The sequence below is a fragment of the Malus domestica genome, chromosome 08, assembly GCF_042453785.1.
Source record: "Malus domestica chromosome 08, GDT2T_hap1".
Lineage (NCBI taxonomy): Eukaryota > Viridiplantae > Streptophyta > Magnoliopsida > Rosales > Rosaceae > Malus > Malus domestica.
In genome coordinates, this window is record NC_091668.1 from 8,752,132 (window position 1) to 8,765,653 (window position 13,522).

The 13,522-nt window shown below is 39.4% G+C and overlaps 1 protein-coding gene and 1 pseudogene across 2 annotated transcripts; one reads left to right on the top strand and one right to left on the bottom strand.

Annotated features, from left to right (window-relative positions):
• On the bottom strand, positions 1-1,103 carry LOC103410781 (uncharacterized; annotated as a pseudogene).
• Positions 1,104-9,285: 8,182 nt separating this feature from the next.
• LOC103424694 (uroporphyrinogen-III synthase, chloroplastic-like) lies at positions 9,286-13,378 on the top strand. 2 transcript variants are annotated; one of them, XM_029106907.2, is made up of 10 exons: positions 9,286-9,523; positions 10,189-10,276; positions 10,570-10,636; positions 10,756-10,874; positions 11,242-11,337; positions 11,687-11,742; positions 12,271-12,356; positions 12,487-12,621; positions 12,817-12,853; positions 12,956-13,129. In XM_029106907.2, the coding sequence occupies exons 1-10, from the start codon at positions 9,326-9,328 to the stop codon at positions 12,962-12,964; spliced, it is 891 nt and encodes a 296-aa protein (XP_028962740.2). In that variant the 5' UTR covers positions 9,286-9,325; the 3' UTR covers positions 12,965-13,129. The 2 variants fall into 2 exon arrangements, with proteins under 2 accessions (XP_028962740.2, XP_028962739.2); XM_029106906.2 differs by having other exon boundaries at positions 9,287-9,523; positions 12,817-12,890; positions 12,991-13,378.
• The last annotated feature ends 144 nt before the right edge of the window (positions 13,379-13,522 follow it).

Below are 13,522 nucleotides of genomic sequence, written 5' to 3' on the forward strand. Positions count from 1 at the left end.
TCAGCCAAGGGATCTTTTTCGCATCGCTGCATCTTCCGTGCAGTTCACGTGCTGCACGCTCACCTTCACCGCAGGTTTGCTGCACCTCTCTTCATCATCCACATTCACCGATATCACAAACCCTCTGTACCTGCAGTAAGGCCACAACCCGTATCTGAAGTCCTCACTTCCCATCGGGCTACAACCTGGAAAAATTAGGCTGAGTCGGTTACTGGACCCTGACCCTAGATCCAGGATGAATTTTTCACCCTTGTTTAAGCTGATTATGGACTCGACCAACACAATACCGGCGCCGCTGGTGTCGGGGATGAGTTCAAATCGGTATTCAAGGCCGTCAGCGCCATCTCGTTCGCGCTAGGCCTTGAGACGACCCCAAGGCTTCCAGGTGTTGTTGCCCAGTTGGAGAATGAGCTAGGAGTCAGGGTTCGAGAACTGCCTTGTTCCGCCTATAAAGACCTGGATCTCTGAGTGCGGTCGGCCGAGGTTCGGATGATGAACTTGTAGGTGAAGACTGGCTGCCAGATGTTGCCTCGGATCTGAAACACTTGCAGGCTGCACTTAGGTTTGCCGTCAAACTGGAAAACAAATCTCGGGTTGGGTTTGGCCTTCATATTCAAGTGGAACTGGGTCTGGGCCGCCGACCCATCCTTGTTGAGGCCTTTCCCCACGGAGACCCATCTATTGTGGAAAACGATGGGCTTGGACTCCGTTCCTGCCAGATTCAACGGCACCGAGACCCGGCCCAAAAGCTTCTGGGAGTAGACGCCGTAAGTGGTGCCCTTGCGGCCGGTGTATATGGAGATTTTAAGGTAGAGTTTGGATGAGAAGATGGACTTGGAGGAGAGGCAGTCGAGATCAGACTTGCTGAGGTGGAAGGTGAAGGCAGTGGCGGGGTTGTCGAGGGTTTGGGTGTCGGAAGAGAGGCAGGGGACAATGGCGTTTTGAATAGGGAGGTTGAGGATGTTGAGCTTGATCTTGCAGAGGCATGGGGAGGAGGAAGGGTGAACGATGGAGCGAGCGGGCTTGGAGACGACAGGGATCTTGAGAGCGAGATTGCCCACTATGACCCGCATAAATGGGCATGGATCCATTTCTCACCAGCAAAATAAAATCAAATGGGGAAATGTTAATGCGCATATGCCTCTCTCCTTCTCTTCCTCTCTTTCTCTCAGTTGAGTCTTAGGGCAAAGGTGTTGCTGCTGCCATTGATTTCTGGTTTGGATTTGGATTTGGTGTTTTCTCAGATTCACGATGGAAGTGAAAAACTGAAAGAGAACCGACACAGCTTTTCATGTCGTTTCCCACAGACGGCGCCAAATGTTAATGCACAAATCGGAGGGGTCTTGGAATAACGTAAATCCGACCGTGAATCTGCAAGAAAGTAAATAACACAAGATGTATCGTGGTTCACCCCAAGGTTTGGGCTACGTCCACACTGATATTGTATTTCTCTGAGATGTTGAAAAGGGAGAGAGAGAGCTTCTCTATGATGTGAGAGCTTTGAGAAGGTGAGGGTATGGCCTAAGAATTGGCCTCCCTTAATGAGGAGAGTAAGGAGTTCTTTTATAGAATAAGAGCTCCTCACTTATTACATATTTGCCCTTTCCTTTATTACATAATTACATTTAAGTCCCCCGAGTATTTATACGAGGTCTAAATACGGAGGCCCTAAGTATGGTATAAACAAAGGTAAATAACACAAGATGTATCGTGGTTCACCCCAATGTTTGGGTTACGTCCACACTGATTATTATATTTCTCTGAGATGTTGAAGAGGGAGAGAGGGAGAGAGAGCTTCCTTATGTGAGGATGAGCTTTTCTGAATATCAGAAGGGATGTGAAGCTCCTCTTAATTGTGAGGGTGAGGGGTCCTTTTATAGAATAAGGGCTCCTCACTTATTACATATTTGCCCCTTCCTTTATTACATAATTACATTTAAGTCCCCCGAGTATTTATACGAGGTCAAAATACAGAGGCTCTAAGTATGGTATGAACAGATTCATAGAAGCTTGATCAATTCAAGGCTATCTCACATGTACATCTATACACTTATCCCACTCACCATGAGCCGCTTTATCGTGGGTAGAACGGATACTGAGGAGTCCGTCCATCCAATATCACTGGAGATAATAAGAAAAAGGGTTAGAAAATGGCATCCGCTTTACTGCTGTTCGATCTTATGTTTTAATAGCAGAAAAATGGATCCTCAATTTAACACTAGTACTTACGTCCATTTAACCACAACATTAGAGATTGGTTGAAGAATCATAGGGTGACTCTACAAGTATACGTAGTAGAACAATGCTCTCCCAGCTTCAGGGTCCACAGTAACATATCCTGCATAGTGATTAAAATTTACTCCTTGAGGTTGTCCTGCCAAGGCTGTAATTTTATTAGCTTCATTCAATCCATGCTGAGGTCCAGTTTAAACTGGAGAACAAGAAGACTCATCTAAGCGAACCCACGATTTGGAACGAGAAGGATTCACAGATCTTCGAGAAGTAATTGAGTTTTTGAGGTTGTTAATTTGGTGATTAGCATTGCATGATATGATCAAAAAGGCTTAATTTGGTGATTAGCATTGCATTATATGATCAAAAAGGCAAATTGGTAGCTGGAGAGGAGCAGCAAATTACATGCAAGTAGTGAAAGCTTCATCTTGACCAATGATCAGTTCAAGGATACTAAATTACCAATTGGTATTCACAATTTTTAATATTTATGTTGTGGGTTGAGTTGAAACTTGACGAGTACATTTACTGATTGAAAGAATATGAGAATTTTGACTAGTAGATTTATTGCTAGATTATGAAGTATTAATGTATAAAATCTGTAGAATTTGTGAATAATTGACGAGTGCATTTAGAGCAGTTCCACCAGACACAAAATTGCCCAACACCCTGTCAAAAAATCAGCCCAGCACCCTGTCAATGTGCTCTAGCCTGCAAAACGGCCTGGCACCCAGCCCAAACCAGGCAACAAACCAGCCTATTTTGGACAGACCCAGTGGCCTGCCTATTTGGCTGGCGCGTGCAGCACACTCGCAATTAGGCGTGAGTATGAGACAAGGGTGCAAGCGGCGGGGCCCGCTTGTTAACCCACTTGTGTTCACCCGAATTAGAGCTGCGTGGCCCTCCTCAGTGCCATTGGATTTCCAACAGTAAAAAAAATTTAAATTTGACTTTTAAAATTGGATGTCCGATCACAGATCAACGGTCCATGTTTTTTCACAAAAAATAAAAATAAAAATAATAAAAAAAAGGCCCAACGGTCAGAATTATGACCGTTGGCCACGTGGCAAAGCCTTGGCTCTTGGATTTGAATATTTTTCAAATCCAACGGTCTAGATTAATTAACTATATTAAAATTTATTAAAAATTATGATAAAATACAGAAAAATTATTAAAAAATACAGAAATTTAAAAAATATATATATATATAGAAAATTTTTAAAAAAGTTATTTTTATTTTCTATAAATACCTAACCCTCATCTTCCACCTTACACCACATTTCAATATTTTCTACACTTTCTACCAAAGCTTTCATATACTTTTTGTGTGAAAAAAAAAATACCAAAAAGCTCATCCTTAATTTTTTTTTTGTCCATATAAACCATACATCCCTACCTCAATCTTCATCGTTTTCAAATCTTGAGTTTTTTTTACAATGTTTTCTTCAAGGAGAGTGCATAAACAAGTTGTGGAGCAACAGAAAAGATTGTTGGCACAATAAGAATTGATTAATCTCGAGGAAGGTGGAGATGGAGATGAGGCTTTCGCAATGGACGAGGACTCGGATGATGACCATAGAAGGCAGAGGGCCTTACATTCCCGCCGTGTCATGGAAGTTGTAGGTCAGATAGCCAAACCTAGACGTGCTGCAAATTTCAATAGAAAAAGGGAAAAACGAGGTAAAGATCTCTTGGAAGATTATTTTATTCCCAACAGCGTATTCCCTGATCATGTTTTTAGATGTCGTTTTAGAATGCAACGAAGTTTGTTCAACAAAATCATGAGTGCTATTTGCAACCATGATCCATATTTTGTGCAAAAAGATGATGCTTTTCGTGTTCTAGGTCTTCTTCCAGAGCAAAAAATTACAGCTGCCTTGCAAATGCTTGCATATGGAGCATCTACAGATCAAGTGGGTGAGATCGTGAGGATGGAAAAACAACTGTTCTGGAGTCTTTGATGCGGTTTTGCTCTGCACTTAAAGCCCTGTACACCAATGAGTACCTCCGAACACCCATGCCAAGGGACATGCGAAGGCTTCTGAGGAAGGGTGAGATGCGAGGCTTCCCTAGCATGATTGGAAGCATCGACTGCATGCACTGGACTTGGAAAAACTGTCCAAGTGCGTGGCAAGGAACTTATGGCGACAGAAAAGGAGCCAAAAGTATCATTTTGGAAGCGGTGGCTTCATTTGATACATGGATTTGACATGCTTTTTTTGGTGTTCCAGAGCTCAAAATGACCTAAATGTCCTTGCTCAATCTCCAGTGTTCGACGATCTGCTGTAAGGAAAATCGCCCAAATGCACATATTGAGTTAATGACACTAAATACGACGGATCATACTACCTTGCAGACGGTATTTACCCAAGGTGGGCTACATTTGTCAAAATAGTGCCACATCCACAGACTGAAAGAGAAAAACACTTCGCAAAAAGTCAAGAGGGGTGTAGGAAGGATGTAGAACGTTGTTTTGGCATCCTGCAAGCTCGTTGGGTGATTGTCAGGGCTGCAGCTAGAATGTTTGACGTCGAGGCTCTTCGATCCATCATGATGACGTGTATTATTCTCCACAACATGAAGGTTACGGCTATGCTCTACCACCACATCATGACCCTAGCATGTATGCTGCAGCTTCGGCTACATATGGAGCTTATCCGGTTTATGGCACCCACCAACAACAAGTAAGCTGAGACAGCAGCTCCTGTGCACGGTAGCAACCTACCAACAGCGAAGGAACCGAGTAAGCTGCATAAGTAGTTTAGAAATCAGACTCAATGGATCTGTAATTTGCTCGGTTCTCTAGAATTCTTATAAATCCCTCTAATTCTGGAGTGTAACTGAATTTTGATAACTTGAGGTAGTTATGCAAGGATTTCATTGATCATTTCTTTAGATTTATGTAATTTTTAGGGAAACTATTATTCGATAAGTACAGGGCCTCCGTGAATTGAAAGTGTGCGAGATAATCTTTAGCATGCTAGTGCAAAGTTGCACTTGTGTTATGTTCTACACCGGGCTGCGGTCGCGATTTTAGGGTGAAGGCCTGAACAAGTACTGCAGAAGGCCTTGCCACAAATGGAAGGCAAATTTGAGAGAGTATTTTTTAGCATGCTTGTCTAAGGTTGCATGTTTTGTTGCCACACTATAAGTTATTTTCTTGGATTCACTTGCGTTTTTTCTACCAATTCGTTCCAAAAGTATTTTACCAAAAATGCTTTCACTAATTTTAAACACGCTTATGAGCACTTACTCCTCAATTAAACTTGTTGCGGTATTCCACTACCCTGCCATGATGGGATGGTTGAAAATAAAAGGTTTATGGTAAATGTAGAATTCTCTACAATCCCACAATTCTCAATATACTACTTCAATTCTTTATTCTTCTCAATAAGGAGGTATTTATAAGATTACAAGGGAGCAATACTAGGAAATAAATCAAAACAATCCTTTGTCAACAAGACATGGAAACCTAGATCAAATCAAATCATATCAAACCTAATTAAATCATATAAAATCACTAATTAAATCATATCCCTAAAATACTTTCATTTTGCCATTTAGTACTACGGTTTAGTGGTATTCCTCTTCATTGGTAAGTGACAGGTATTAAGTTCGATTCTCACCAAAACCAAATTTGAACCACAAAAATCCTTTTTATTTTCCAACGGGAATAGCTTGTGGGCTATGGAAAATTTGAGAAATGGTAACTTGGATCCCAAAGACTTCAATTAAGTCACCTCCAAAGGGAGGAAAACAACACGATCTCTCCAAATTTTACTGCAATCATCTCAAGCACTTACTAACTTGAGCCTCGCACTATCTTTTCCACAAACACTCCACTCGTTCTCTCCTTGGTGGCAAGCAAAGATTGGAGGACCCAATTGTTTTTCGCTCGAACATGAGTTGTATGAGTTGGATTATCTATCACTGAACTAACTACATGCAGTAAACATGACAAACCAATACATATTTTATAAATAACCAAAAGTGTTTCTATAGAGTTTAACAGAAATTTTTTAGAATGCGCTTTGTTTTTGTTAAACGTTCCAATGTGCTTACGGCAAAGCGCATCCAATAAAAGTACTTCTGACACTTAAGTGCTTTTTGGAGAAACATTTTCAAATGGAATAATATGTGTGGCATGTGTTAGTGTCAAGGAAGAAAATATCGGTAGTCCGAAAACACGGAAATATCGATGGAAATATGAGGATAATATCGATATCGATAAAAATTACATGAAAACCACGGAAATTGTAAGAAAAACTTGGAAATTTTTATTGAAACTTTGCAGGATGTTTATTTAGTCAATTATCTATTAGTTTATCACAAAAAATTGGAAGGAAATGCATTGCATGATGAATTTAACATTATCAAGTTGATTATATAGCGAGATGGCAAACATTGTGAGTGTATAAAATATGTTGTAATTAATGAAAGAAATTTAAACACACCATAATCATTTATATATAATGAATTAGTCCAATATTTTACACTTTATACATTGCATTTTTTTTTCTCTCGGATAACACACACGGACTGACACATGGGCTAGATATTTTGAAAGCAGGTTTGGATTTTTTTTTCTTCTCTCGGATAACACACACACACCCCACGATACACACTTCAATAACACACACACATATCCCACTTCTACACACACACACGCACAGACACACACTTCAATAACACACACACACACATCCCACTTCTACACACACACACACGCACAGACACACACTTCAAAGTGTGGATTTCTCTCGGATAACACACACACACACACACACACACCCCACTTCTACACACACACACGCACAGACACACTTCAAAGTGCAAATCCACACCAGGGACCAAGCCATTTCCTTCTCTCACTCACTTCGACTCTCTCTCTCTCTCTTCTCTGTACTCTCTCTCTCTCTCTCTCAAAATCCTCTTACCTCTCTCCCTCTCTTGCCGTGACCACACACACACACAGCAGCAGCACCATCTGCTCGACTCGAGCAGCTCGAGGACGACACCACCATCATCACACATCATCAGTCTTCTCTCTCCCGCCTTTGCGAGAATGGCGGACGACACCGTGACCTCCACCGTGGCGCACACTCCGGCGAGCACCATCACCACCTGTGAGAGGCGCAGATCTTGGTAGAGAGAGGCACAGATCTTGGCAGCTGCGACGACGGAGCTCGGCTGCCGTTCCGAAGACAGAGAGAGAGAGCGATATTATCGATATTATCGATAATATCGCGATATTATCACGATAATCAATTGGAATACTCTGAAAATATCGCTGTTGGAAAAAAACGATATTATCGGCGATATTTCACCGATAATATTGATATTTAATTCTATAGTTAGTGTTAATAATAATTGTCAACAACCATCATCATCATCATCATTGTGCAGGACCAGTTTTATATTTTACTGCTCACATCGACGTACGATCAAGCCATAAACAGACTCAATTCTAAGTATCATGAGGCGTAGTGAAAAAGCACACAATAACAAATTGAGGTGGCAGGTGTTGGAATCTTGGGGCGCACAACACCCTTCAGTTGGGTTGGGCATTCGGGACACATGGGGAACCAAAATTTTGCACAAATTGAAAAATGAATTATGTAGATCTCTACTTAATCCTTGCAGTAAAATGTGACTAAATGTTGTTTTGATCACCTCAAAGAGCTGTTGAACTTGGGTTTGTCAATATAATTGTGATGATACTCAGAATTTGTCATAATGGTTTTTGGCGTGAGGATACTCAGAATTTGTCATAATGGTTTTTGGCGTGAGGATTTCGAGTGTTGTCTCGTATAGAAAATTAGGAAATTTTGCTTAATTAATTTTAGGGTTTGAAGTTTAATTTTTTTATAGAATCGGAGCATGTTCGTCCACGTCTGAAGTTTGACTATTAAACGTTAGAAGATGTGTGAGAGTGTAAATTATTTTCTCTACTATCACAAAGTTTAAACACCTTACCACATACAACTTTTCCCTTGCATTTGTATGCCCTAAAAGTAGAGGTTAAAAATAAAGGGGTATGATATCCACACATTTTTTTTTTACTTCTCACACACTCTTCTAATTTTCGGTCGTCGGATTAGATGAATTGAAAAAAATCAACGGATATAAATTAAGATATGGTATGTGAGAAGTAAAAAGAGGTGTGTGAATAGCACATTCCAAAATAAATCATATCCTTCGTGCAGCTTATAGCTCCAAAGACAAGCACATGGCAGGAAGCTGATTGGCCGATGCCCGGAGGAATTCCACAGCCATGTGACACATACCACCAAGAATTGCCACGAGTCATACGACCCTCCCTAGTGGCAAGGAAATTTTCTTTGTAGTTTGTAGTTAGAATACAGATGATATATCACGTGTTATTATATAAATGATGGAAAGTTTTTTTTTTAACTGTTAATTTTTTAACACAAGTATTTTACCACTTATATAATGACATGTGTATATTACCTTGTGTTACAGACATATTGAGAATTCTCCCCGGCAGCCCTTTGGTTAGTAAGAGGCATTTTTGAAGTGTGATGGGAATACGGCAAACGGAACACAAAATATCATAATACAATTCAATGAATTTCTTTTTAGTTTCCAACGAATTAAATCTCGTTTGAATATGCTTTCAAAATAACTGAAAGCGCTTTTGATGAAAATACTTTTGAAAACTATCCTTGGTAAAAATGTTAGTAAATCTTGGAAAAACACTTAAAGTGCTTTCTGGGAGAATCACATAACTGGTGCTTCTTGTAGAAAGCACTTAAAGTGCTTTTGGAACTCAAAAATAATTTCTCTAAAAGCACTTTCAGTCATTTTAAAAGCACATCCAAACGAACCCTTAATATTTTTTCTCAGACGATATTATCTATACTAAGGGGGTGTGAAAGTAACTAAATCTTACAATGGCTAACTCATCGAATGCATTATTCCAATTGTTGTACCGGATTGTGTACCTGACAAATCTCTCGGACTTATCAGAAGATTAAGAATAATTAAACAAAATTAATTACGTAAGATCTTCTATTACTTAATATGGTAATTGGCTGTCGAGGGGCAATCCTCTCTCTCCAACACGTTTCGAATGGCACACCTTTGTCTTTCCTCCCTCTCTCCTCCTATTTCCTACTCACCTTCTTGTCCGCCATTTCACCGGCGAATCTTCGTCGTTGCTTCCAGGATCCACGCAGCCTCCGCAACTTCCACCTCCATTTCACACGCGCAGCCGAAGGTCGTCGTCACCAGAGAGCGAGGCAAGAACGGCAAGCTCATCGCCTCCCTGGTAGGCAATTCTCTCCTCCTCTCTCTCTACCTCTGTATCTGCCATTTTTTCCTGTGATTTTGCTGAAAGACTGGAAATTTAGCTGTTTTTGCTGCGTTGGATTTCTGGGTTCTACATTTCGTAAAGGTACTCTGTTGCCGCCCTCTTTCTTGCATTTCGAATTTGATCTCGTGAAATGTGAATTACTCTGCATTTACTGTTTCAGTGGTAGTTGTCAAAATTGTGAAAGAATTTGGAATTTTTTTCGGGCTGCGGTTTAACTTTGAATTACCAGCTAGGTGTTCGATGAAATGCGAAAGTGATTGGCTGTTTGCGGCATTTTGTTCTTCAGCATTTGTAAATCATCAATTTTTATTTTTTATTTTCCATTTCCACCGTTTTTCCAAAGTTTAATTCTTTGATATTCTCCAACACATTCAATTTTGAAAATAATAATCAGTAATAGTGTCAGTAGTGGTGCTTGACTTTCGACAATAACATAATCAGTCATTTTCGGCATCTAAACGCCAAATCTGATATCATTGCCCTTATTAGTCAATATGTATATGTGTGTGTATGTCTGATGTTTACATGTGTTTATGTATGTATAGGTGTATTTATATGTACTTGTAGAATAGGTCGCTCTGGTGGCGTTGTGACAGAATCTTCGAGAATTTTGAGTGCAGGTCAAGCAGGGAATCAGCTGTTTGGAGCTTCCGCTCATTGAGCATACACGGGGGCCAGATCTGGATAGGCTTTCTACACTATTAAGTGGTAAATTCTTCACCTTTCTTCTCCAATTTGTTGTTGAGTAATTTCACAGATAATGCCACTAAGTTGACCGCCTCACATTCTAGTTAGCCCCATTTTGTCCTTTGGGCCTCAAACTTCAGCTCCATGTTTCCAAATTTCTTTTTATAAAGTTTATGTTATTTCCTGCGTGTATGAAAAAAAATTTGTGGACGAAATCTCTTAATTTGATTACATGCTCACCTAGCGTAGTCTAAACAAATGTACGACTATCTTCTAACCAACTTTCTTCATTTAATGATCCTTTTTGGCTGCAGATACTACATTTGATTGGATTGTCATAACATCCCCTGAAGCGGGTTCAGTCTTCTTAGAGGCCTGGAAGTAAGGGAGAAAACTCAATAAATAAAACCCTGGCACATTTTGCATTTAAAACTTATTCATACAAATTGGTAATTTAATTTTGTCTAAATTTTAGACTCTGTCTTGTTATTGACCTTTAGGGCTGCTGGAACTCCAAATGTTATGGTAGGGGTCGTGGGGGCTGGTACAGCAAGCATATTTGAGGAAGTAGTACAGTCATCGAAGCGATCCCTCAACATTGCTTTTGTGCCATCCAAAGGTGCGTATGAATTATTGTAGGCAATGATGTAGTTTCGTACAAAGTATATTATTGCCTGTTATGCTTCCTACAATTAATGTGAAGGTCCCAGAAAGATGAACTTCATCTTAAAAACATTATGAAAGCACTGGAGAATACCTATTAAATTAGAAACTCTCCAAACATAGATGCATTGAAGAATGAGAGGCATTGAATAATGAATGTCTAAACAAAAGTTTTTAAATGTGAAGCAAAAGTTTTCTGGATTCCTGAGCATGATTTTATTATCCTTTTCTTTTGTTTAATTTATGACTCAATATTGGGTATGATCTCTATGCCACTGTTGATTTTGATTATTGGTCTTTTTTGTTTAATAATCGCTGTTCAGCAACCGGCAAGGTCTTGGCTTCAGAGCTTCCTAAGAATGGGAATGAAAAATGTACCGTTTTATATCCTGCTTCTGCAAAGGCCAGCAATGAGATTGGTATGTAGAATGCTTCAATTTCGATGCCTGCTTCTTTTGGATAGAGTTTTTATTGCTTTCGCCATTTTAGGATTGTGCGTGTTCATGATTGCAATCTTTTATGATTGGGCATGTTCATGATTGTGATCTTTTACGAGTCTTTTTTTCCTTTTCCATAAATGGATAGTTATATTCGTTCCTTTACGTTTTTGGTTGTGCAACAATACATATACAATTTTGGCATTTGTAGAGTACATCACGTGATGAAGCCAAGACTTTGGTCAATGTTGTGCTGATAGCGGCTTATAAGATTATGTGCGCTGTCACTTGTCTTTGATTCACCCTTTTCATCTTGTTATATTTGTTTCAGAGGAAGGCCTGTCCAATCGTGGGTTTGAGGTCACAAGGTTAAATACATACACAACGGTATGCTTACTCAACTTTGGCATGCAAGTGTGGTCTCCTTATATTGGTTCCATGGAAATTTTCTATGAATTTTTTTAAGTGATCTGTCATTTTTACTTTTTATTTAATGGTTCCATGAAAAATTTCACATAGATTAATGACAAGATATTTACACTTCTATTTTCTATACTTACTGTCATCAATTGATCATCCTTTCTATGTGTTTCTGTTGGATATGATAAAACATAATTTCTCTTTCCAAGTCTTTGGTTTTGCAAATTATAGTCATCCACCATAAAAGTTAGTAAATTTACTACATCATTCAGGATCAATAGGCATCCCTGCTCCTCTTCTTAATCATTGCTTTGCTCTAGTCTAATGTGGACATTTGGAGTTTTATATGTTTGTCTGAACCTTTTTGTTATAGTTGCAGGTTGGCAGTTGAATGTGATATTAGCACTAATTGAGTAGGATTACTGGTTATAGCTAATGACTTATTTCAGTCATAACTTAACATGTTTCTTGGAATCTTGGGATACTTACTTTTAGGGACCTGTTCATCATGTCGACCAAACAGTTTTAAAGCAGGCACTCTCCGCCCCTGTCATAGCAGTTGCTTCTCCATCAGCTATTCGGTAAGTAACCAGTTGCTTTTTGGTCTTATGAGGCATGTAGATTCTTTCCCGAAACTACTTAGAGGTATTTCACCAGAGACTATAGTCCCAATCATTAATTTTGTTTTTCACTATCTGTTTTCTCCAACAGTGCCTGGGTCGGTCTTATTCCAGAGTCAGAGCAATGGAGCAATTCAGTTGCCTGTATTGGTGAGACAACTGCTAAGGCTGCTAAGAAATTAGGCCTCACAAATGTTTACTACCCAGCAAACCCAGGTCTTGAAGGGTAATATTGACTTTTCGTTAATGTATATTATATCCTTTTCATCTGGTATGATGAGATGGTGAATTCAAATATGCCTCATAGTTTTCATTGTTTGGATTTTCCCCTGATGATTGTTGTAGTAGGCTACTATGAGATGCCTTCTTATATACTTTTTTTTACATTTTTCTTTCTTAACCATTTTGTTTTGGACAACAGGTGGGTGGGTAGCATACTTGAAGCGTTGCAAGCAAATGTACGTTCATAAATTTGTAGGCGGTCTGTTTTTTAAGGTAGAATTTTCCTCCTGCGCTACGGTTTAGTAACTTGCATCCTCTTTTTTCCTGTGGTTGTATAAATTAAATAAGCCTCGTGTCTTCAATTCTCTCCCAGGCCCAGGCAGGCTGACCAGGAGATAGCCGGAGCAGAAATTGAGGCAGCAAGAACTCACAATGGAAAGTTGAATTCCCTAGTTTCCGCATAAACTAGCTGCAAAACGAGGATGTAATATTTGCAAAGAGCAGGAATGGAAGATGTCAAGATATTCAACACCCCGAGGGGACCATATTCATTAGGCAAAGCTTCTTTCTGGCCCGTGAATAGGCGATTGGATCATATGTGGAAAGAAAGCTTACTTTTGTATATGTAAACTTCGTTTACTCAATTACGCTATGCAACATCAGTTTTGCTGCTTGTTTGACTGCAGTTCATGTGTAGTAGCGAGGACACGATTATAATTCTTTGTACATTTTATTCTTATAATCAAAGCTCATTTTCGAGAGTTCTTTTGATTGTTCCTGTTTTTCACTAATGAATTCTGCTGTTTTATGGACATCGAGTACATTAACTTGTAAGTGCTGAAATTTCTGTCGCCTAAGAAAGTTTTTAACTCTTTTTTTTTTTCCCATCCAACTTTGATTGTTCA

Excerpts from the sequence above, each read along its gene's own strand:
- LOC103424694 (XM_029106906.2), top strand. The coding sequence starts at position 9,326 with ATGGCACACCTTTGTCTTTCCTCCCTCTCTCCTCCTATTTCCTACTCA. Across the intron at positions 9,524-10,188 it reads GCAAGCTCATCGCCTCCCTG|GTCAAGCAGGGAATCAGCTG; the intron begins GTAGGCAATTCT and ends TTTTGAGTGCAG. Across the intron at positions 10,637-10,755 it reads GTCTTCTTAGAGGCCTGGAA|GGCTGCTGGAACTCCAAATG; the intron begins GTAAGGGAGAAA and ends ATTGACCTTTAG.